The sequence below is a fragment of the Tamandua tetradactyla genome, chromosome 1 (genome assembly GCF_023851605.1).
Source record: "Tamandua tetradactyla isolate mTamTet1 chromosome 1, mTamTet1.pri, whole genome shotgun sequence".
Classification (NCBI taxonomy): domain Eukaryota; kingdom Metazoa; phylum Chordata; class Mammalia; order Pilosa; family Myrmecophagidae; genus Tamandua; species Tamandua tetradactyla.
Window position 1 is genome coordinate 156,634,787 of NC_135327.1, and position 26,341 is coordinate 156,661,127.

The 26,341-nt window shown below is 38.4% G+C and overlaps 1 protein-coding gene across 9 annotated transcripts in view; it reads left to right on the plus strand.

Moving 5' to 3' along the window:
* Nucleotides 1-26,341, plus strand: part of ST7 (suppression of tumorigenicity 7) — a 377,376-nt gene that overhangs the window by 58,259 nt on the left and 292,776 nt on the right. The window contains exons 1-2 of one of the 9 annotated variants that reach the window (XM_077115533.1): nucleotides 6,481-8,445; nucleotides 25,758-25,889. The exons of 5 other annotated variants lie outside the window; for them this stretch is intronic. In XM_077115533.1, the coding sequence (XP_076971648.1) occupies nucleotides 8,434-8,445; nucleotides 25,758-25,889 (144 nt within the window). In that variant the 5' untranslated portion in view covers nucleotides 6,481-8,433. Of the gene's footprint in view, nucleotides 1-6,480; nucleotides 8,446-25,757; nucleotides 25,890-26,341 lie in introns of those variants that run through there. 3 more of the 9 variants (XM_077115442.1, XM_077115774.1, XM_077116182.1) reach the window with 3 other exon arrangements.

Sequence of the window (26,341 nt, forward strand, 5' to 3'; positions counted from 1 at the left end):
AATACAAATTTGCTTGAAAAAGTCTTCCTATAGGAAGAAAATCTAGTTAACTTTGTTTATTTAATTAATTAATTAATTCATCCATCCATCCAAAATTTATTAAGAGTCTACTCTATGCCACATACTGTGCTGTCCTCCCAGGATATACCAACTTCATGGACCTTATGTTCTGGTGAGAGGATTGATAATGAAGAATTAAACTAATAAACAAATTTCTCATAGATTATGAGAAGTATCAGGAAGTGTCATGGTTAGGGACAGGTGTCAACTTGGCCAAGTTGTGGTACCTGTTCATCTGATTGGGCAAGCGCTGGCCTGTCTGTTGCAATGAGGACATTTCATAGGATTAGGTCATGATCACGTCAGCTACATCCACAGCTGATTCCATTTGTAATCAACCAAAGGGGAGTATCTTCTGCAATTAGTGATGCTAAATGCAATCATGGGAAGCCTTTTAAGGAGGACTTAGAGGAGACAGGTTCCATTCCTGCTTTGGCTGGTGAGCCTCTCCTGTGGAGTTCATCCAGGCCATCCATTGGAGTCATTGGCTTCGCAGCCTGCCCTGTGGATTTTGGACTCTGCGTTCCTACGGTCACGTGAGACACTTTCATAAATTTTATATTTGCAAGTGTTCCCTGTTGATTCTGTTTCTCTAGAGAACCCTAACTAATACATCTTGGTACCAGGAGTGGTTCTTAAGGAACAGAATCTTAAAAATGGGTTTTTATGAATGGTTTTCTACTCTGACTGGGCTCAGAGACACTAAGGACTCTGATTCCCATAATCAGAATGACACTCCCAATCCATGGACTGAGTTGGCAAAGGAGATAGTCAAAATATCATCATTCGATTCTCCTAATGCTTCGCTTGTATGAAGCCAGACTCTGGGGGATAATGTTTTTGACACCTTTACAGAGTTTTGTAGAAATAAGAGTTGTAGAGATGTTGGTTGGTTGTTGTTAGATACACTGTCTACATTAAAGGGTGAAAGGGATGGGCTTAAGGCTTCAAACAAGAAGCTTAAGTGCTGTCTGAAAGATGTAGAGGTTTCTATGAGTATCCTGAAGGAAAATCTTATTTCCTGTAGCCGTAGACTTGAGATCTCTGAAAATCAGACTCAGAATCTTATTGTTAGAGTAGCAACTTTACAACGTAAACTGAAATCTCAGTCTTGCATGGTGTCTGCTGTTAAAGTGAGGGCATTGATTGGAAAGGAGTGGGACCCTGAAAAATGGGATGGTGACAAATGGATTGATAATGATGTTGGGGGTGAGGTTGAAACCCTAGACCATGCTGAGCCTTCTTTAGATAACCCTGTAATAGTCTGCCCTGAGGACATAGCCGCCCCACCTCCAGCCTGCCTTGAGGAATTGGCCACCCACCTCCTCCTGAAGGGATTAGCCCTAGAGTGATTAATCCTGTTTCACCAGATGAAACTGCAAATGAAAGCCCTGAAGCAAATGGCTTGGAAGATATTTCTAATTCTTTTCATGACCCACCCCCACCACCCCTCATTTCTTCTAGACCTATAACTAGACTAAAGTCCCAACAGGCCCCTAAAGGTGAGGTACAAAGTATCACACATGAGGAGGTATGTTATAGTTCAAAAGAACTGTGTGAGTTTTCCAATTTATATAGACAGAAATCAGGGGAATATGTGTGGCAATGGATTTTAAGAGTGTGGGATAATGGTGGGAGGAATCTAAGGCTGGATCATGCTGAATTTATTGATATGGGCCCACTGAGCAGAGATTCTGCATTCAATGTTATAGCTCGAGCAGTTAGAAAAGGTGTTAACAGCTTGTTTGGGTGGTTGGTTGAAACATGGATCAAAAGGTGGCCAACATTACCTGAGGTTGAAATGCCAGAACTGTCCTGGTATAATGTAGATGAGGGGATCCACAGGCTTAGAGAAATTGGGATGTTAGAGTGGATTTATCATGCAAAGCCTGCTCTTACACCCCAGAAATGTCCAGAGGATGCACCTTTTACCAGAACAGTGAGAAATAAGTTTGTGAGACTAGCACCATCATCCCTCAAGAGCTCTGTGGTTGCACTTCTCTGTGGGTCAGATATTACTGTAGGAACTGTTGTCACTGAGCTGGAATCCTTAAACACAATGGGGATGACAGGATCCTGAGTTGGCAGAAGCCATGTGGCAGCACTTAATCACCAAAGACAGGGTAGACGCGGCTATTATAATAGACAACAAACTCAAAGGAGGCATCAAAATTATATGACACGCAGAGATTTGTGGCATTGGCTAGTAAATCATGGGGTGCCTAGAAATACAATAGAAGGGCAGTCTACTAAATTCTTGTTGGAGCTGTATAAACAAAAGAGTTCTAGGTCAAGGGAACAGAAGTCTAACCTGAATTACAAAAACACAGAGTCACGGCCCCTTAATCAATTTCCAGACGTGAAACAGTTTACAGACCCTGAGCCCCTTGAATGAAGGGGAGGCCAGGTCCCTATGGGGGAGAAACCTGTTACACTGCCACAAATTTATACTGTTAATCTTCCTCTAAGTCTTCCCCAAGGAGACCGACGGCCTTTTACCAGGGTAACTGTGCATTGGGGAAAAGGAAATGATCAGATATTTTGGGGATTATTAGACACTGGTTCAGAAGTGACATTAATTCCAGGGGACCCAAAACGTCACTCTGGACTACCAGTCAGAGTGGGGGCAATGGAGGCCAGGTGATCAATGGAGTTTTAGCTCAGGTCCGTCTCACAGTGGGTCCAGTGGGCCCCTGGACCCATCCTGTAGTTATTTCCCCAGTTCCGGAATGTATAACTGGCATAGACATACTGAGCAACTGGCAGAATCCCCACGTTGGTTCTCTAACTCGTGCAGTGAGGGCTATTATGGTGGGAAATGCCAAGTGGAAGCCACTAGAACTGCCCCTACCAAGCAAAATAGTAAATCAAAAGCAATACCGTATTCCTGGAGGGATTGCAGAGATTACTGCCACTCTTAAGGACTTGAAAGATGCAGGGGTGGTGATTCCCACCACATCCCCGTTCAACTCTCCTATTTGGCCTGTGCAGAAAACAGATGGGTCTTGGAGAATGACAGTGGATTATCGTAAACTCAACCAGGTGGTAACTCCAATTGCAGCTGCTGTTCCAGATGTAGTATCATTGCTTGAGCAAATCAATACATCCCCTGGTACCTGGTATGCAGCTATTGATCTGGCAAATGCTTTTTTCTCAATAGCTATTAGTAAGGACCACCAGAAACAGTTTGCTTTCAGCTGGCAAGGTCAGCAATATACTTTCACTGTCCTACCTCAGGGGTATATCAACTCTCCAGCCCTATGTCATAATCTTGTTCGCAGGGACCTTGATCGTTTCTCCCTCCCACAAGACATCACACTGGTCCATTATATTGATGATATCATGTTGATTGGACCTAGTGAGCAAGAAGTAGCAACTACTCTAGATTTACTGGTAAGGCATTTGTGTGTCAGAGGATGGGAGATAAATCCAACAAAAATACAGGGGCCTTCCACCTCAGTAAAATTTCTAGCTGTCCAGTGGTGTGGGACATGTCGAGATATCCCTTCTAAGGTGAAGGATAAATTGCTGCATCTGGCCCCTCCCACAACCAAAAAAGAGGCACAACGCCTAGTTGGTCTTTTTGGATTTTGGCGACAACATATTCCTCATTTGGGTGTGCTACTCCGGCCCATTTATCGAGTGACCAGAAAAGCTGCTAATTTTGAGTGGGGACCTGAACAAGAGGAGGCTCTGCGACAGGTCCAGGCTGCTGTGCAAGCTGCTCTGCCACTTGGGCCATATGATCCAGCAGATCCAATGGTGCTGGAGGTGTCAGTGGCAAATAAAGATGCTGTCTGGAGCCTTTGGCAAGCCCCTATAGGAGAATCACAACGCAGACCCTTAGGATTTTGGAGCAAAGCCTTACCATTTGCTGCAGGTAACTACTCTCCTTTTGAGAAACAGCTTTTGGCCTGCTACTGGGCCTTAGTAGAGACTGAACGCTTAACCATGGGCCATCAAGTCATCATGAGACCTGAGTTGCCTATCATGAGTTGGGTGTTGTCTGACCCACCAAGCCATAAAGTTGGGCGTGCACAGCAGCACTCTATTGTAAAGTGGAAATGGTATATACGAGATAGAGCCAGAGCAGGTCCTGAAGGCACAAGTAAGTTACATGAAGAAGTGGCACAAATGCCCATGGTTTCCACTCCTGCTGCCACATTACCTTCTCTTTCCCAGACCAGAGCTATGGCCTCTTGGGGAGTTCCTTACAGTGAATTGACTGAGGAAGAGAAAACTCGGGCCTGGTTTACAGATGGTTCAGCACGATATGCAGGTACCACCCGAAAGTGGACAGCTGCAACATTACAACCCCTTTCTGGGGTGTCCTTGAAGGACAGTGGTGAGGGGAAATCCTCCCAGTGGGCAGAACTTCGAGCAGTGCACCTGGTTGTTCATTTTGCTTGGAAGGAAAACTGGCCAGAGGTGCGTTTGTATACTGACTCATGGGCTGTTGCTAATGGTTTGGCTGGATGGTCAGGGACTTGAAAAGACCATAATTGGAAAATTGGTGACAAAGAGGTCTGAGGAAGAAGTATGTGGATAGACCTTTCTGAGTGGGCTAAAAACATGAAAATATTTGTGTCCCATGTGAATGCACACCAGAGGGTGACTTCAGCAGAGGAAAATTTTAATAATCAAGTGGATAAGATGACCCGTTGTATGGATACCAGTCAGCCTCTTTCCCCAGCAACTCCTGTTATTGCCCAATGGGCTCATGAACAAAGTGGTCATGGTGGTAGGGATGGAGGTTATGCATGAGCTCAGCAACATGGACTTCCATTCACCAAGGCTGACCTGGCTACAGCCACTGCTGAGTTCCCAATCTGCCAGCAGCAGAGACCCACACTCAGCCCCCGATATGGCACCATTCCCTGAGGTGACCAGCCAGCTACATGGTGGCAGGTTGATTACATTGGACCACTCCCTTCATGGAAGGGGCAGCGATTTGTTCTAACTGGAATAGACACATACTCTGGATATGGGTTTGCTTTCCCTGCACGCAGTGCTTCTGCCAAAACTACTATCCGTGGGCTTACAGAATGCCTTATCCATCGTCATGGTATTCCACATAGCATTGCTTTGGATCAAGGAACACACTTCACAGCAAATGAAGTGCAGGAATGGGCACATGCTCATGGAATTCTCTGGTCTTACCATGTTCCCCATCATCCAGAAGCAGCTGGATTGATAGAACGGTGGAATGGCCTTTTGAAAACTCAATTACGGTGCCAACTAGGTGGCAAAAACTTGAAAGGCTGGGGTAATGTTCTCCCGGAAACTGTGTATGCTCTGAATCAGCGTCTGCTGTATGGTGCTGTTTCTCCCATAGCCAGGATCCATGGGTCCAGGAACCAAGGGGTGGAAATGGGTTTGGTGCCACTCACTATTACTCCTAGTGATCCACTAGGAAAATTTTTGCTTCCTGTCCCTGCTACCCTGAGTTCTGCTGGTCTACAGGTTTTAGTTCCAAAACAGGGTGTGCTTTCTCCAGGAGAAACAACAGTGATACCACTGAACTAGAAGTTAAGATTGCCACCTGGCCACTTTGGGCTACTTATGCCTCTGGATCAACACACGAAGAAGGGGATTACATTATTGTCTGGGGTAATTGACCCTGACTATCAGAAGGAAGTAGGACTGCAACTACATAATGGAGGTAAAGAAGAGTTTTCTTGAAATATAGGAGATCCCCTGGGGCGTCTATTAGTACTACCATGCCCTGTGATTAAAATCAATGGAAAACTGCAACAACACAATCCAGGCAGGACCACTAATGGCTCTGAGACTTCAGGAATGAAGGTTTGGGTCACCCCACCAGGCAAAGAACCACGGCCAGCTGAAGTGCTTGCTGAGGGGAAAGGGAACATGGAATGGGTAGTGGAAGAAGGTAGTGATAAATATGAACTTCAACCACGTGATTAGTTATAGAAACGAGGACTGTAATGCTGTTTTGTTTGTGTTGTAATTTAAGTTGTAAGATATCAAGTTTAAGAATGAATGTTGCCCAAGGATTTGCACGCTATTCTGGAGAGATTTAATGTGTTTCCAGTTATATGCAGGACAGTTGAGTATTGTCAGGTAAAAGAAAAAATGTGTGCTTATTCGTTTTCATTTGTAAATTAAGTATGGTCTAAGATGATATATATATATATATATATATATATATATATATATATATATATATATATATATATATGTGTGTGTGTGTGCCAAGTTGACAAGGGGTGGACTGTCATGATTAGGGGCAGGTGTCAACTTGGCCAAGTTGTGGTACCTGTTCATCTGATTGGGCAAGCGCTGGCCTGTCTGTTGCAATGAGGACATTTCATAGGATTAGGTCATGATCACGTCAGCTGCATCCACAGCTGATTCCATTTGTAATCAGCCAAGGGGGAGTGTCTTCTGCAATTAGTGATGCTAAATGCAATCATGGGAAGCCTTTTAAGGAGGACTCAGAGGAGACAGGTTCCATTCCTGCTTTGGCTGGTGAGCCTCTCCTGTGGAGTTCATCCAGGCCATCCATTGGAGTCATTGGCTTCGCAGCCTGCCCTGTGGATTTTGGACTCTGCGTTCCTACGGTCACGTGAGACACTTTCATAAATTTTATATTTGCAAGTGTTCCTTGTTGATTCTGTTTCTCTAGAGAACCCTAACTAATACAGGAAGGAACAAAAGAAAAAGGAGGATGTGATGATAGGGAATAACATGAGGATATACTGGACTTTACTGGACAAGGAAGTCCTTTCTGAGGAGGTGACATTTCAGCTGATACCTACAGAGTGAGAAGGAGCGGGCTCTGTACTATCGGGGAGAAGTGCTTCAGGTAGAAGGAAGAGAAAAGGCAAAAGTAACGATAGTTAAAATATTTTGTTCTCATACTGTGGACTAAGTATTTTGCGTGAAATTTCTTATTCAATTTATAGATGATGATGTTGATGTCCCATGCCTAAGGTCTCAGAGTTTGTCAGATTGTGGTGGAACAGTGATAGAACTTGGGCATTCCTGTGCTATACTTCTTTCCAAATTACCTAAGATTGGAGTCCTCTTTCTTCCTCTCCCCCTTTTAAATAATAGGCCTATTAATAGACTTCAGTATACAATTTTGTAAAACTTTCAGTTGCAAGAAACTACCACAGAATTACTGTGTTGGTCTTAGAGGTTCAAATTGTAGACAGGTAAAAAAAATATTTTTGCAGTCCTATTGAATGCTTTCTCAAGAATTTACATACTAAACATCTTAGCTACTTGGAGTCCAGCTTTCTGAGCCCGTTTTTGGGACAGTTCTAAGGTGTGGCAAATGTGTGAGCAGCATACCCAGTGATACTGAAGAAGTGTATCCAGTGACAAATAAAAGAAAAGGTGGGATGGTTCTGAATTTGTGGGGAGCAGAAATAGACATCTGAACCTCTGTGGCCTGACAGGGCTATACAGAGCCTTGGAAAGGGCATACAGTCCACTTGACAGTTCTTTTGATAATAAAACAAAGATTGGCCCTTAGTAGATGAAATCTGGAGAAGAAGGGTTAGTCATCTTCCTTCTGTTATTTTACTGATTAACATGTATCCCATAGACACTTTGTTTAGGAAATGTTAGAAGACAGCTAATCTATTCTGTAGATACCAGACAACTAGGTCTACTATTGAAGTTTCTGTTTTTAATGTTGCTTATGTTTGGAATTTTGTTCTAGAGCCGAATCTTAAAAAGTTCTTGAGATGAACTGTACACTGTATAAGTGCCTACTGTTCCTGCCGCTGAAGAAAGTTCTAAGTCTTTTTGTGAACTATCCCCCAAATGAAAATGAGGTGGCAAGGTTATATGCTAGGAAGCCTTAGAGCAGTGCTGTCTAGTAGAACTTTCTTCAAAGATGGAAATTTTCTATGCTATAGCACCTGTCGAGCACATGTGGGTTATGTGGCCAAGGAACAGCATTTTAAAAATTTTGGTTACATGAAAATAGCCCTCTATAGTTAGTGGCTAACATATTAAACAGCACAGCCTTAAAGATAATTTGTGATACCTATAAGGGAGGAACAAGTGGCCAGAAAGCAAAGTGACCTTCAGGACATTTTCAAGCAACACATTTAAGAGTCCTCTTAGGAGTTACTTAGTCCTATGTACACATCATCTTCATTTGCATCTCCAGTTGCTTTTGTAATCTATCAAAATAACTTAATAATTAAGGTTGGGGTTGGGAGGTAGTACTGTTCCACTAAAGGGCATGTGGAAATAAATGTATGTGTGGGGCTTTGTGTTGTCACAATGACTGGACATTGTTACTGGCCTTTAATACCTGGGGGCCAGGAGTATTAACTGTAATATTATCCTGCTTAAAATACTTTTAGCATTCACCTTGGGAAATACCATTGGATGTTTTTGATGGTAAGAATTATATTAAAATTTAGAAATCCTAGCATCCAAAGGGTTATCTATTCTCTGAAATCAAACAAAAGAGTTTGTAAGGCATTCTCTAAAGCTCCAGCTATTAGTTTTTTGTACTGTAGCCTATGCTGCTTTGATTCTCCTTTTTAATATCAAGCAATTAGCAAAGCATTTGAGTGTTAAAATGGAAAGTACGAAAGGGGCTCTGACATTTTTAAGAGCAGAAGCAGTGAAACTGGTACCTTATCTTCCTTCTGTTATTTTACTAACATGTATCCCATAGACATTTTGTGTAGGAAATGTTATAAGACAGCTGATCTATTCTGTAGATACCAAACCTTATCTAGATAGTTAGTATTCACAGAAATCCACCTGAATCCAGTTGAAAACAGTTTCTGTTGCCTATGAATAGAAGAAAGCAGGAGATTGTCATGCTGAAACTGTACATAAGAAGGATTTCCCTTTTAAAAGGCAAATCAGTCAATCTACTTGTAGTATTATTTAGAAGAATGTATGAATTTATGGAGTTTATTTCCAAATGTAAAGGCCACCTTCTTTCTGAAAGAATATAATAGAAAACTACCAGTGCTAAGTGCAGATAAATAGGTTTTACTGCTCTTTCCTGTATAGTCCCTTGGAGCTCAGGTGTCTGTTTTTCTGGAAAGGAAACTTTCACTGATAAATGAGCTGGAATGAGAGGTTTATATATCTTTTTGTGCAGTCACAGAAAGGATAACATTGTAGGGGTTAGGTTATGCTTTCAGAAGCAATCCACTGTAAGTTGTTAACAGAGCCTGCAAGGCTTCTAAAGAGCTTCCAAGATTGTTCCTGGGTGGAGCTTGGAAGAGGATGTATCTTATATAACTTTTATAGTAACCAGAGACCATTTTTGATGGTCTAGTGTTTAGTGTTTGTTAACTTTGAATGATAGCATGATAATTGCATAAATGTAATAAAAGGGTTATTTCAAAGAGAGAGGTGGCCAATTTTACTTCTTTTTCTCCCTGTCTTATAATAGTGACAGGATGATTATCTTGTTCTTGCAAAATGTGATCTGATTTTGACTTAAGACAAAATGTATTAAAAGTATATGGAAATCTGAAAAGACATCATTATTTATGAACATACTTTCTTTTTCTTTTAGTTTGCTAGGACGTATTTTATTAAAATCCAGTCAGGAAGATTTTAAGCCATTTTTTTTATTGTGAAAAATAACGTATACACAAAGGCAAAAAAATAACATAGACAAATATACACAAAGCACACTGCAACAGTTAGTTATAGGACAGATTTCAGAGTTTGGTTTGGGTTACAGTTCCACAGTTTTAGGATTTTCCTTCTAGCTGCTCCAAGACACTGGAAACTAAAAGAAATATCAATATGACTCAGCAGTCATACTACTTTGTTAAATCCTTTATCTTCTCTTTTATAACTCTGCCTTCTCCTTTGATCTTTTTTTGGTATGCTGTATGATGGTGGTCACATTTCATCCTTTTTCCTTGGGAGTACCCTGTTATTACAGTACCATCTGTTGATTTTCTTTCTTTTCTTGCTTTTTTTGTGGGGGGGATGTGCATGGGTTGTCAGTTAAACCCAGGTCTCCCACATGGAGACGAGTGGAGACGAACTACCACTGAACTACCCTAGTGCCCCTCCTTTGATCTCTCTCCCAATCTTTAGGGTTATTTGGGCTATGTCCATTCTAACTTTTTCATGTTGGAAATGGCTGTCAATAGTATAGGACAGGGGGATGGAACTAGTTGATGTTCTGGAGAGCTGGCCTCTTTGGGTTTCAGTATTTATCTGGATTAGGAACTCATCTGGAGTTTGTAGGTTTCTGGAAAGTAATCATAGTGCATAGAGCCTTTGTAGAATCTCTTATAAAGCCCTAGGCATTCTTTAGGGTTGCCAGGAATGGTTTTGATTGGGGTTTGGAAAACCATGATAAATAGTATGACAAATAGCAATATCTAGCTGCAGCTTGCATAAGAGTAGCCTCCAGAGTAGCCTCTTGACTCTGTTTGAACCTTTGGTCAGGAAGGCATTGTTTATCCCATGGTGCCAGGGAGACTTTCACCTCTGGATTTCAGGTCTCACTGTATAAGGAGGAGAATAATGATTTTTCTTGCAGTGTTGGCCTTAGAGAGAGAGAGAGAGGCCACAGCTAAGTGACAAAAGAGGTCCTCTGGAAGTAACTCTTAGGCATAACTATAGGTAGGCTAAGCTTCTCCACTACATAAATAAGCTTCACCAAGAGCAGGCCTCAAGATCAAGGGCTTGGCCTTTTGACTTGGGAGCCTCTAATGTTTGAGAACTGTCAGGCATTTCCCCGGTGACAGAGTTTAATAGTTCCTTATTTTTCTCCAGTCCCTCAAGGGACTTTGCCAGTACTTTTAAATTATCTGCTCAAATACTCTGGGATGTGTCTGGACCTTACATTAAGCTATACAGAATTACAAGCCCTCATTCCCATTTTGGGCTCCCTGTGTTTGGGTTATTTAAATGTTCTATCTGGATAGGTTGAGTAGATTATGTGGTATAGAAAGTTTAGGTTTTGGACAAAATAAACCTCTCTTCCTTTGGTCTCATAGTGTAGGTGAATTTCTAAAATGCACAGTGTCCTCCTTACCCCTGTATTCTGATTTACCTTGGGCCCAGCCTGATTGACTTCTTTCTTCTTTCTAATTGAAGCCTAATCTCTTTTTCAGTTACTGTAACAGTTGTCGCATGTGGCAATGCTGACTTTCAGACCTACAAACTCCTACTCTGAGCCTTAGGTGTCACACAGGTACCCAGAGTTCCAGGGAAATAGTGGGTGTTTTAGTCTGCCACAGCTTCCAGAATGCAACACACCAGAGATAGATTGGCTTTTAATAAAAGGGGATTTATTTGGTTAAAAAACTCATGGTTCTTTAGAGGAAAGGCAACTAACTTTCATCTGAGGTTCTCTTATGCGGGAAGGCACAGGGTAGAGTCTACTGGCCTTCTCTCCTGGCCCCTTAATTCCAACAGCTTTCCCCGGGGCAATTCCTTTCTGCATCTGCAAAAGCCTGGGCTGTGCTGCAGTGCTGAGATGAGGTGTTCTGAGCTGCTTGGGCTGTACTGTGTTGAGCTCTCTTTTGAGTCTCCAGGTAATTAAATTAAACATCACTCATTGAGAAAGGCACTCCCCTTAGCCAACTGCAGGTGAGTTTCATAGTTGAGTTTCACATGCTAATGGTTCATGTCCAGGGCAACAGAACTAGGCACCATTACCTGGCCAAGTTGATACCTGAACCTCACTACCAACCAGGTTATACATATATAGCACAGCCTTTCAAATTCTAGAAATAACACTTAAAGCTCCGGACTACAGGTGACTGCTGTCAGAGTTTACAATCTAGGCCCAAATTTTCTTATAAGTATTTTCTAAATGAGACCATATAATATTTGCTCTTTTGTTTCACATAGTACATCACATCCCACAGATTCATTCACAGTGTTGCATGAACTTTGTTTCTTTCTGTAGCAGCACAATATTTGATCATATGTATAAACCATAGCTTGCCATTCCACTTTTCAGTAAGTGTATATCTTTCACCCACCTCCATCCATTTGGCATTCTTGAACATACTTTCGTAAACATTGAAGTTTGTCCAAATATTTTTAGGTGGGAATCAAATAAGTAGGTCTGTTATTTTGGGATTTTCTATAAGAATATTTTTATGTACAAGTATTTGGTTATGTTTACAAGCTTTGTTAATTGAATCTAGCTGATAGCATGATATAAATTTTAATGCAATCCATTTTACATTGATAGGATACTTAGAATTTTGGCTAGGTTTGCAGTGGTTGGGGGATGTGTGTAGACCTGTGTGTGTTTTAAAGCTGAAATTCATTCAGTGTGGATTCAATTAACCATTGAATAAAAATATTGGCCAAATCGTTAATAATATGAATTCTTATCTTTTATTTGCAGTGTTAGATATGTATTTGCAGGGTTACATGCATATACTGAATTTATTTTTTAGAAGGTTGTTCTTTTTTCTTTCCTTTTTTTTTACATGGGCAGGCACTGGGAATCGAACCCGGGTCCTCGGGCATGGCAGGCAAGTACTCTTACCTGCTAAGCCACCATGGCCCGCCCTCCTTTTTTTTTTTTTACTGTGGCATACTGCATACTGCAGGGCATTTTGAATAAATGTCTTGTGGAAGGAGTTCTGAGTGGGTTGTTTGTTGCCATGATTGGTTATTTGCATGGTGACCACAATCTGAGTTGTCCTCACAAATCTGAGATCAGGGTCTCTCAAAATGATATTGCTATTGTCTGTTATCTACTTTTTAAGTTGAGAAAACTTTTATGGTATGTATCTCACCATAATTATTTTTAAAAAATTTCTTTGCATTCACATGGAAAAGCATTGATAGGCATGGATAATATATTTTTGAGAGTTCAGTTGAAAAATGATTGCCTTTTGGACATATAACAGTAAGATTGTTCAAATTATGGAGAAAAAAAGCCTAATTTTCAGAAAATTATATCTTAGATAATGATAATATCTAAGAATGATAATCAGATGTCTAGAGAGATAGCTAAAGGGGTCTTTGACCTTGCTTTTTATTATCTACGTGGCTTAGAATTTTACCATTGTATCAGCTTATTTAATGTCTTGGCAGTTCACAAATGCATATTTGAAAAGAAATGAGCAATCTGTGAAAATTAAAAAAAAAAATGAATAGTTTAATAATTTAGAGCTCTTGACTGATTCTTTTTATGCCTTTTAATAGAGTCCATCATGATTTTATGGCCAAGATGAATAAAGTAGTTGTGATAATGTAATATATGAAAGTGTTACCATAGTTTCAATTTCTCTAACACATGCTAAAATACTCAAGTAATAATATAGTGTTTATTATATTCTAAGCACTGTAATATATACTTGATAGTCAATGAATCATTTAAGTGTCAAGTAACTATCAGGTAGGTAGTATTATCCATTTTTCAAATTAAAAAACTGTGGCATAGGCAGATAAAAACAAAAAAATGTACTCAATAAATATTAGTTCTGTTTCTTTTCCTTTGAAAACCTTGCTTTGTTGAAGGAAAAAAAGCCCATAAAGCAAGCATTCCTAGCCTAATCGTAAATAATTTTTACTTTGTTACCTTTTTCATCAATTCATACAAATACATTTACCCTCTAGTTCTGAAGCAGACTACCAAAAGAATGTTTCAGTCTGCAGGCATTCACTCCCAAATTCAAACTCTATGTCTTCTGCACACTTAATCCCTAATTTTTTTTTTATTGGGTCCAGAAGACTTGTCCAACCTAGTTTTTATTTTGGACTCATAGGGAAAACGTAGGTGTCATCAATGAACTATCTTCCAAATGGTGCAGATAACGTATTTACATTTAAGAAGTGAGTATGTGGAAATTGACTTTTGATTAGAGAAATAAAATTTATCTTAATTTGTATGTTTATTGTTTATTTTATATCAGTGTACTTATGAAATACTTTGAGATTAAAAATGTTTATGCATCCCTATTTTTCTTTTGTAACACTTTAGAGATAAGTGCTTTAGTATAATTTTAACATGGTGTCATTAGAAAGATATAAGTTACAGAAATGATTAGAAAAATGACATCTTTCATGGAAAATTTTGTGTAGAACAAAAGGTTTATGAGACGTTAGTCTCTATTTCTATAAGGAAGACTTGCTTCAAGTGGAATTAGTAGTGTTTTAGGTAAATAGTGTTTGGCAACTTAACTATATGTCTTGGTTTTCTCAGTTATTTTTGACGCATGGCTGTGTTTAAATGTATTGCTACTGGCTAATGCCTGGAAGTTCATGAGTCTCTGGATTTTGTTCATTTTGATATTATCTATCCTCAATGTGTTTTCTTTCTTTTTTTAGAGAAACACACACATTCCTAGAGCCTTTCACATTTTCAATGAAAAGACAAATCAGATCTCTCAAATCTAATTTTACTGAAATGATATGTATTTGTTAACATACAATACTAACAAAATAATTTTTCTCCCCTAATTTTGCCCATTTTATTTGATTACCATTTACTTCTAATTTACTATGAGGACAAATTTTCTATGTGACTAGTTCAGTATTATGTAATTACATAATCTGGTGTTTTAAAAAATGTTGTACACTGCAGGAAAATCTAAAAGCTAATGACCCTAAGTCTAGCCACTCAATTTCAATCCACTTTACTTTCTGTTTTTTTCCTTGAGTAATTAGCCACAATGGGCCCTATTTTCCTCTCTGTCTTCATATCTTCTGTTAACATTTACATAAAAATATTGCCAGTTTTCACGAATTTTATATATATATAATTTCACTGTTGGGAATATATATACATATATATATATATTCTGTATTTAATCAGAGTGACATAAAAATTTGAAAGTAAGTAGAGGAGTTAACATGATTTTAAAAATAATTTTTTTTAAGCGAGAAGGCATTATCTAAAACAATAAGGAGGGAGATGGTCAATATACATATCAATAAGTATATTGGTCTGATAAGGCATAATCTTTGTCATCAAGGCAGATTACTCAGATGGTTAAAAACTTTTTATACCGTCTCACTAAGAGCAAACAGATAATCCAAGAAAGCGCTGTCATTTAAACTGAGTGAAAACCAAATTCTTATTTTGTGTGAAGATACATCGATGAGAAAACTATTAAAAATCTTGTAAAACTGTAAAGCCTTAGCCAACCTTAACTACAACCAATAAAATTCACTTCCAACAAGACTTTTACAATTTTCTGTATCCATCCTTTTTAAAATTTTTTTTGCATGGGCAGGCAACGGGAATCAAACCCTGTTCTCCGGCATGGCAGGTGAAAATCCTGTCTGCTGAGCCACCATGGCCCGCCTTATATCCATCCATTCTGTCCTACACATACCCGTTTTTAATTCTGCAGCAGTCAGTTATCTTACTTTAGGGGAAAAAGTACTCTCATTTTCCTTAACAAAAACACTTCCTGCATACTTTTCATATTTAAATTACTAAAAAAAAAAATCTTGAAATCTATCTACAAGCCAACATCCTACAAAACACAATTTTTTTTCTTTTTTTGTGAAAAATAACATATATACAAATTTCAAACCATAGCATAACAATTAGTTGTAGAACAGATTTCAGAGTTAGGTATGAGTTACGTTTCCACAATTAAAATTTTTTTTTTCTAGTCACCCTAAGATCCTGGAGACTAAAAGAAATATCAATATAATGGTTTAGCAATCATGCTTGTTTGTTAAACCCTACCTTCATTGTATAACTCCACCATCACCTTTGATCTTTCTCCCACTCTTTAGGGGTATTTGGGCTGTGCCCATTCTAACTTTTTCATGTTGAAAGGGGCTGTTGATAATAAGGGATAGGGGGATGGAACTAGCTGATGTTCTGGAGAGCTGGCCCTTCTGCCTTTCAGGACTCATCTGGTCCAGGGATCCATCTGGAGGTTGTAGGCCTCTGGAAAGTTACCCGAACACATGGGACCTTTGTAGAATCTTATATGTGGCCCTAGGTTGTTCTTTAGGTTTGGCAGGAATGGTTTTGGTTGGGGTTTGGCAAGCTGTGATAGTCAACAGTGTCTAACGGAAGCTTGCATAAGAGTGACCTCCAGAGTAGCCTCTTGACTCTATTTGAACTCTCTTGGCCACTGATACCTTATTTGTTATACTTCTTTTCCACCTTTTGGTCAGGATGGCATTGTTGATCCCACAGTACTGGCACCAGATTCATCCCTGGGAGTCATTTCTCATGCTGCCAGGGAGACTTTCACCCCTGGATGTCAGGTCCCACGTAGGAGGGAGGGCAATGATTTCATTTACAGAGTTGGGCTTAGAGAGAGAGAGAGTGGCCACATCTGAGCAACTGAAGAGGTCCTCCAAAAGTAACTCTTAGGCGTACTTATAGGTAGGCTAATTCTCCACTACATACATAAGCTTCAGAAGAGCAAGCCTCAAGATCAAGGACTTGACCTATTGATTTGGGTTTCCCTAATGTTTGACACAGTACAAGGGGTTTCCCTGGTGGTCAAGTTTAAAGATTCCATTTTTTTTTCTCTCATCCTTCAGGGGACTTTGTCAATACTTTTTGATTATCTGCTTAATATACTCTGGGATTTATCTAGGCATTACATTAAGCTATACAAGATTAAAGGCCCTCATTCTTATTCTGGGCTCCCTGTGTTTGGGTTGTTTAAATGATCTATCCAGACAGGTTGAGTTATAGTATGTGTTACAGAAAATTTAGATTCTGGACATAATACAACTTTCTTCTTTTGGTCTCAAAGAGTAGGTGAAGTTCTAAAATACAGACAATGTCATCATTACTCCTATATTCTGAATTACCTTAATCCCAAACTGATTGACTTCATTCTTATCTCTAAATACTGGTTATATGGATATAAAATACCCCCTCAAAATTCAGAAATAACAATTACCATTCCAGACTAAATGTGACCGCTCTAAGAGCTTACAATCTAGGCTCTAGTTTTCTTCCAGGTATTGTCTAAATGAGATCTTACAATATTTGCTCTTCTGTTTCTGGCTTATTTGGCCTTAACAAATGTCCCACAGGTTCATTCACATCATTGCATGCCTCACAACTTCGTTTCTTTTTGTAAATGAGCACCATGTTCAATCATGTGTTTACTCCATCATTTGCCAATCTACTTCTCAGTCAATGCATCTTTCAGCCACCTCCATCAACTGGGACTTGTATAATGTCCAAAGTCAACAATCCATCAACACTCTGAATTTTAGATAATTTAGGTTCTGGACAAAATAAACCCTTCTTCATTTGGTTTCAAAGAGTAGATGAAGTTCTAAAATACAATGTCTTCCTTACCCCTGTATTCTGAATGCCTTAACTCCCACTCGATTAGCTTTGCTCTTGTCTCTAAATACCAGGTTATATATATATATATAAAACAGCCTCTCAAAATCTAGAAATAGCAATTAACACTCTGGACTAAATGTGACTGCTATACAAGCTTACAGTCTAGGCCCCTATTTTCTTATAAGTATTTTCTAAATGAGATCATACAATATTTACTCTTTTGTTTCTGCCTTGTTTTGCCTCACCAAATTCCCACAGGTTCATTCACAGTGTTGCATGCATCACAATTTCATTCCTTTTTGTAGCAGCACAATATTTGATCATATGTATACAGCATTGTTTGCCAATCTAATTCTTAGTACACCCTTCAGCCACCTTTATTTATTGGGCATCATGTGTAATGTCCAAAGTCAACAGTCCATCAACACTCTCAAGTTTAGATCATTTCATTGTTCCCATGAGAAAGATAACCAATAAACACACCCTCAACAAATAGAAAATCCAAGCATCCCCTTAACTCTTGTCTCTCCCCCCGTTATTTACCCCTGGTATTGCTGTGGTCTTGTTGATGTTTTCCTGTTAAACATAGCCCATAGCATGTGTATCATATTTTTTAATGAAATGCCAAAGGATGCTACTGATCGACCATATGAAATTCCCTCTTTGCTTATCTCATTTCCTGTCTAAGTGATGGACTGTGGAAACAATGACTAATATGACTAACATTGAACACTATTTTTAAGATACAGTTTGCTGAATTCCAAGACATCAATTTAAAAATAAATTATTCTCATGAAAAGTATGTAGGGTATGTTTCTGCTAAGAAACCCAGTTCTGGGAAAAATTCTCATTTGAAGTGAAAAGATGGAATACCACATAAAAGAATGATTTATTGAAAGAACAGGTATTTATAAATAATTAAGCATTTTAATATATTAAAAAAGCCAGTGCATTTTGTATTTTAAATGTAAATATAGATTATAAATAGAAATACCCAAGATATTTTATTTAACATCGAAAGATTAATAGTAATTAATAATCATATATTATTCTACCTCCTGACATTTTACCATTTATAAAGTACTTTCACTCATATTTCATGTGAACCTCACAGCAACCTACTAACCATATTTCATGCCTATGAAAACTGAGGCACAGAGTTGCTTACAGAAGGATTTGAAAGTGGATCTCACTCCAATTCCAGTCCTTCCCACCCCTCATTCCATTTTTTTGTGGCTGATTCATAGCATAGTCAATGTGCCTTTTTAAAGGACAGTGTTTTTTTACTGAAAATAATAAAACTTTCATAGGACAGTGGTTGTTAGAACTCTATTGCCTTATCTATTACTTATTCTTTACTTTTGAAGTTTAAACAATTAACCTTCCATTCCCAGCTATCGTCTTTGTGTTTTAGGGATGCTATCACCACTTGGTAGTAGTGTGATCCTTTCCTAATGGTTTCTAAATTTTCGGATTCAAAGAGTTACTTTCTACTCAAGCTTGTGTATTTATTCACTCAACAAGCATTTCTAGACATTAGATTTAACAATGAAATTTTTCTTTCTTATTTATATTTTTACGTTTTCTTCAAAACTAAAGAGACTTTTCATAAATTCTATTTAAATTTAGTATTTCTCAACAAATTTAATAACGTAAATATACTTAAAGATACAAATCTTTATTAATTCTTTATAACTCTTTTCAGCACTTATTCTGACTGTAATCTTATATATAGTTCATGGTTATAATATTTCATCTTAATGGAGTTCAAGAATAATTTATCCCTTAGCTGTTATATTTCACAGCTTTTAGGCTTACTTCACATCTAATGATGGTGGAGACTAATCAGAAGATGATTGCAGCTTGCTCTTCTAGTGCATTTTTCATGTCTTTGTCTCTCTTTCTCGCTTCATTACCCTAGGACACCTTTCTTCCTATGTGAAAAATCCAAAACGTTTTGTGTTTGGAAACATAAAACTTCTCCCATACAAAACAGAAGTTATATTTTTCCTATCCCTTTCGTTGAGATAGCAGTGTAATAGTCTTTTTGAAACAAGAGTTAGCAAGATTGATATAAACACAATTATACTTTTTAAGTTAAAGAGCTTTCTCCAGGTTTCTCTTCTTATCAACTTCATTTGCAGTTTTGTTTGGCTAATAAAATGTGACTTTTAATATCCCGAATATTTAAAATCAGATTTTTTTTTTAAATGGTTAGAAGTGAGAATGAAGGGCTGGAAACTAAAACCCATGAGGAGAGATGGAAGGGTGGCATGTGACTGAGATATGCTTGTTTTAAGCCTGTTTGGGTTTATTTAACAATCATTTATGGAGGGTCTATTGTGTTTAAGACATTATACTAGATGCTGTGAGAGTTACAAAATTAAAACAAATACAATTCCTGTTACCCACAGTGCACTACGGCTCTGGAATTATAGATTTTTGTATAGCTAGATGAGCTACCATTTGTTTGTATAAAATGAAAACACCCTTTTTCTTCAGGAATGAATTTTTTCGTAGTGAGCATGTACTACATTTGTAAGTCAAGAAATACACACACACACACACACACATCATATATGCAACACACACGTGCACATAACATAGAAAGTGAAAATCATCAGTAATTCTGCTGCTACTGCATGCTTTTTTCAAATTCCAAAATACTATCATATTATTTCTATTGTTTTGTTAATTATTTTTCAAGCTTAACAATAGGTTGTAGATTTCTCCCTATGTCAAGTTTTTGAAAAATAACATATATACAAAGAGAAGAAAGAAAAAGCAATAATTTGCAAAATACGCATCAACAAGTAGTTACAGAACAGAGTTCAGAGTTTTTATGGGTTACCATTCCACTATTTTAGGTTATTCCTTCTAGCTGCTCCAAAACACTGGAGGCTAAAAAAAAATCAATATAATGATTCAGCAGTCGTGTTTATTTGTTAAATCCTATTTACTCTGTTATAGCTCCTCCTTCTCCTTTGATCCTTCTCCCAATCTATAGGAATCTTTAGGCAATTCCTAGTCTAACTTTGATGTTGAAAAAGGGTGTCAACACATAAGGATAGGGGTATGTAATTAGTTGATAATCTTGGAGTGGCTGATCTTTCTGGGTTTCAGGATAAATCTAGCCTAGGAATCCTCTGGAATTATAGGTTCCAGGAAAGCAAATTCAGCACAAGAAACTTTTACAGTGTCTCAGTTTAAGCCCTAGGTATTCTTAAGAGTAAATAGGAGTGATGTTGGTTGCGGGTTTGGCAAAGCATGGCAATTAGCACTATCTAACTGAAACTTCTGGGAGAGTAGCCTCCGGAATAGCCACTTGGCCCTATTTGATCTCTCTTAGCCACTGATGCCTTATTTTCTTATACTTCTTTTCCCACTTTTGGTCAGGAAGGCATTGTCAATCCCAAGGTGCCAGGGCCAGATACACCCCCAGGAGGCACATCCCTTGTTTGTCTGGGAGTCTTTCATCCATGAATGCCATGTCCCATGTAGGGAAGAGAGTAATGAATTTCCTTGCGGAGTTGGTGTTCTAGTTTGCTAGCTGCTGGAATGCAATATATCAGAAATGGAATGGCTTTTAAAAAGGGGAATTTAATAAGTTACTAGTTTACAGTTCTAAGCCCAAGAAAATGTCCCAATTAAAACAAGTCTATAGAAATGTCCAATCAGAGGCATCCATCCAGGAAAAGATACCTTGGTTCAAGAAGGCCGATGAAGTTCAGGGTTTCTCTCTCAAGTGAGAAGGCACATGGCGAACACAGTCAGGGCTTCTCTCTCAGCTGGAAGGGCACATGGCGAAATGGCATCATCTGCTAGCTTTCTCTCCTGGCTTCTGATTTTAATGAAGCTCCCCAGGAGGCATTTTCCTTCTTCATCTCTAGGGGTTGCTGGCTCGTGGACTCTCTGCTTCATGGTGCTGCAGCATTCTCTGCTCTCTCCAAATCTCCTTCATTCTCCAAAGTGTTTCCTCTTTTATGACTCCAGAAACTTATAGAGACCACCCAAGTGGGTGGAGACATGTCATCAAGCTAACAGCCACTCTTGATTAAATCACATCTCCAGGGAAATGATCTGTTACAGTTTCAAACATGCAGTGTATTGAATAAGGATTATTCTGCCTTTAAGAAATGGGATTTTGATTAAAACATGGATTTTCTAAGGGACACACATCCTTTCAAACCAGCACAGTTGGGCTTAGAGAGAGAGAACGATCACATCTGAGCAACAAAAGAGGTTTTCCTGGAAGCAGCTATTAGGCCTCGTGATAGGTAGTCTTAGCTTCTCCACTATGGAAATAAGTTTCATGAGAGCAAGCCTCAAAGCCAAGGGCCTGGCCTATTTTCTTTGGAGTCCCTGGTGGTTGAGAGGGTACCCGGGGAATCTTTTTTTTTTTAACCCGGGGAATTTTAATAGTTCTTTTTTTTTGTTCTTCAGAGTCTCAAGGAACTGTACCAATACTTTAAAATTATTAGCCCACCTAGTCTGAGATATATCCAGGTATTACATTAAACTATTCAGAATTACAAGGCCTTGTTCTGGACTCCAGGAGTTTGGGTTTTTTAATGAGTTACCCAGCTAGGTTGATTTACATCGTGTGTTACCTAAAATTTAGGTTCTTGTCACAATAAATTTCTCTGTCTTTGATCTCATGTGGTAGTTAGAGGTCTAGAGTATGTACCCTGTGTTCTGGTTTATCTTAGTTCCAGCCAGTTTGGCTTTGTTTTTACCTCTAATTGAGGCCTGATCTCTTTTTTGGTTACTTAACCTGTATTTATGCCATGCTAATTTTCAGGACTGCAGCACTCCGTTTCTGGGTCTTAGATGTCACAGAGAGTTACTTAGAGTTCTAGGGAAATACACATATAGCTTAGTGTCTCAGAGTCTAGAAGTACACTTACAAAACTTCAGACTAAATGTGGCTGCTATAAAGACTTACAGTCTAGGCTCCAATTTTCTTATAGGTATTTTCTGAAAGAGACCTTAGCATATTTGTTCTTTCGTTTCTCACCTATTTTCACAACACAAGGTTTGTTCTGTTCATTGCATGACTCTTGACATCATTCCTTTTTGTAGCTGCACCCTATTATACCATTGCATAAATGTATCACAATTTGCCATTCTGCTTCTCAATTATTGTACCCTTTGGTTCCCCCCATCTTTTGGGCAACATGGATAATGTCCAAAAAAAAAACAGACCGTGCCTTACAGTATCCTCACTTGGTTGTAGAGTTGGCAGCATTTTCAATTTTAGACAATTCTTATTAGTCCTCAGAGACAAAAATCAACAAATACAGCCTCAACAAATGTAAAATTAAAACTATCCCTTATCTCTTGTGCCTTCCTCCCAATTCATTGCCAGTGGTAGTGGCTATGGTACTGTTGATGTCTTCTTGTTAACTGTTGGCCATAGCATGCAATTTTAGTTTTTCTCCTTGTTTGTATTTGTTAAGACTGCTAGAAATAAAATATAGCAAAAATGGGGTTGGCTTTTATAAAGGAAATTAATTAAGTTACAAGTTTGTTGTTTTAAGGTTATAAAAATGTCCAAGCTAAGGCATCCAGAGAAAGATACCTTGGCTCAAGAAAGGGCCTATGATGTTCAGGGTTTCTCTGTCAGATGGGAAGACGATGTCTGCTAGCTTTTCTCCTGGCTTCTAGTTTCAGATGGCTTCCTGGAGGTGTTCTCTTTCTGCATCTCTAGGCATCTCTCTCTGTTTTGACTCTGAAGCTTTTTCCAAAATGGTTTCCTCTTAAAGGACTCCAGTCCGCGACCCATCTTGAATAGGTTTCCTCTCCAAGGAAACCACCTAATTAGCATGTCCTACCCACAATTAGGTGGGTCACATCTCCATGGAAACAACTTAATAAAAAGATCCCACCCAACAATGTTGAATCAGGATTAAAGAACATGGCTTTTTGGGATACACAACGGCCTCAAAGCAGCACATCCCCAAACCCCTCTAATATTGACTCGTTTTGTCCGGTATCAAACCTTTGAATTAGTTTGTGTGAGAATATAATAGTAGATTTAATCAGTGGGATACATGACCCCATACATCCCCTTTCAATCATTTTCACCTTCAATATGGCAATGTTACTTATAGCCACACTAATTAGTTACATACATCAACTTTTATACAACATTCTGTATATATAATTTCCATTGCTACCATGTATAGCATCCCAGTTTTACAGATGGGGAAACCATGGGCCTTTCAGTTTATAAATGGCAATGGCAGGGACTAAATCCATGTCTACTTAATTCTAGAGTCAGACTGCAGTGTGGTTCATATAGGTCAGGAGTTTGATTATTGTGGAAAACTGAAGCAATTTTGAAGACAAATATATGTGGTAGCTAAAGACATGCTTTGTGTTTTTGTTATAGGAAAGCCCCACAACTTGGAGTTTATGGTTGTAGTAGGGATAAATGTTTTGTTTCTAAAAATATCTTCCAAATATTATACTCCATACATTTTCTCTTGGAATCACTTGTATCTGTGTTAAGACTGGGTTATTTCTAAGAGAGCGGCAGTTGTCCTGATCAGAAATTAATTTTCAATGGACTTTCAAAGTGCCAGAGATAAAAGAAAAGAGAAGAAATTAACTGCCTTTTATCTGAGGGTAATGCTTAGTGAAAATGTCATTCATGTGAACTTTAGTAGAAAACTGTAGAAACCCTCAGTGGGCTAAGTCAGATATCATGATAAGTGTAGCTCTTTATGTTGGGTTTTAGAGCTAGAAAAGAGCACAGAAATTACCTAAGCCTACCTCCTAATTTCATCCCTAAGGTACTATTGTGAAATGAGCTAACCAAAGTAGTTTAACTCTGCAGTTAGGATTGTAATCTAAATTTCTCATCTCTCAAGAATTCTTTTTCAACTATTGTTAGTGAATGGGGCCAGATTTTCTTATATCAAACTAGCTATTACTTTCATTTTAGATTAAGAGTATGCTTTGTAGAAAATTTCCTGGTTTACAGTATCATTGAGGAGACCTGGAAATCTTAACCAATGATTTCCACTTTTACAAGGATCTTTGAGGCCTAGAGATGTATGTGGGTTGGAGATGTTGTTATTCTATGAAAGTCGTTGAGGATTTCTCAGAAGTCTGAGTCAGTATTTACCACTAGTTCTAGGTGAATAGGAAATGGGATAGGAATAGTGCAGACTGTGAAGATTAGGTGTTGCTTATGAGATCAGAAATGAAGGGAATTGGAATGAAAGTTTTCTTGAATTTCCAGATTTGATCTATAAAGGAGTTCTTGATAGAATCTCTTAGCTTTGTGAGTTTGTCGATGACAGAGACCTAATTAGAGATCAGAGTTCATTCAAAGCTAGATTATACAACAGAGGTTGGAAACTATAACTGATAGGTCAAATTGGCCTACTACCTAGTTTTATATGGTCCATAAGCTAAGAATGTTTTTTCTTTCTTTCTTTTTTTTTACATGGGCAGGCACTGGAAACTGAACTCGGGTCTCTGGCATGGCAGGTGAGAATTCTGCCTGCTAAGCCACGTAGCCAGGAGTGGTTTTTATATTGTTAAATGGTTGGAGAAAAAAATAAAATGAAGAATAATATTTGTGATATGTGAAAATTATAAAAATTTCAAATTTCAGTGTTCATAAATATAGTTTAATTGGAGCACAGCCACACTCATTCATAAGCAGCAGTTTATGGCTGCTTTTATCTAAAACAGCAAAGTTGAGTAGTTGTGACAGAGACCATATAGCTCTACAAAACCTAAAATATTTACCGTTTGCCCCTTTACAGAAAAAGTTTACTGACCCGTTATATAACATTAAGAATAATTTGTGTTTTTGAATACATAGAAATTTGTAACTTTGCTTACTGAAAACTCTAGGTGAATACTACCATATTTCTTAAAGAATTTCTCCACCACTGTGTTTTGCCTCTGGTAATGTCTACAGTAGTCCATTCATGACTAATTTTCATGACTTTCTTTCCTTCTTTTCCATGGCTTCTTTTGCTAGTCAGTACACAGATCAAAATCACACACGAAGGCTGATGATTTGCTTAAAGAAGCTTTTCTTTAGAAGGGTAGTCTGGTTTGGGTATCTGTTTGTTGTAGAAATCTGGATTTTGATTCTGCTCTTTCAACTGAGCTTTGATTCAAATGCAGATAAAATGACCCTTACTTTCAGGGTGTAAAATGAATAAGCATTTATTGTTAGATCATGTTTGTCATAAGAAAATCTTAATTTTTCCAGATTTTTACTGGGCATTTAGTGACTTTACTCATGTTTCTCATGACTCATAATTTTACATCAAGATTAATTGATGTCACTTATTTTACTTGATTAACCTTAAATGCTTAAACCATGTTTTTTTGTTTGTTTGTTTGTTTTTTGACAGTCATCCTCTGATAGACTAAAGACGTCTATGATTGGGAGACTATGCTTCACCTCTTACAAAATTTATTTCTCCTCTTTTTCTAGCTATGGTTACTATATGTCAGTCCTTTTGAAGCACATGTGAGAAGTGAGTGGCCCTGCCACTTTATAAGAGGTTTATGCTTTGCAACCACTGAGAGCCTTGGATGCTGCCACCAATGCCACCACCCTTTTAAGGTATAGCAAACAGTTGTTGTGTAAACCGAATATGCCTTTATCTGAAGGCTTGGAGCTGGTAAAGTAGATCTTCCTGTCAGGTTTTACCCATCCTGTCTGTTCTAATTGTATTTTTTGTGCCCTTTAAGGGTGCTTTGCCTTGGTTCTGTGCCTATGAAGAATGTATAGCACTGGTCTGAATCTTTGAGGTATTGAGTTGAGCAGTTGGGCTCCCTCTTCATTTCATAGGGCTAATTTTGAAGTTGATGTTTTATGCTCCTGTCTTAAACTTCATTTTGAGCTTTCGAAAGGAGGAGTTGGGCTCATTCTGTAGCAGTCTTCTTCATCTAAGAAATCCTTTTTTGCGAAGGGAGGCTTTTTATATTTTGGAGCAGGCTGTCAGATGGCCTTGGGGTCAATAAACAAAGCCATCGAAGGAGGACAGAACATGAAAGGGAAATGCTGAGGCACGT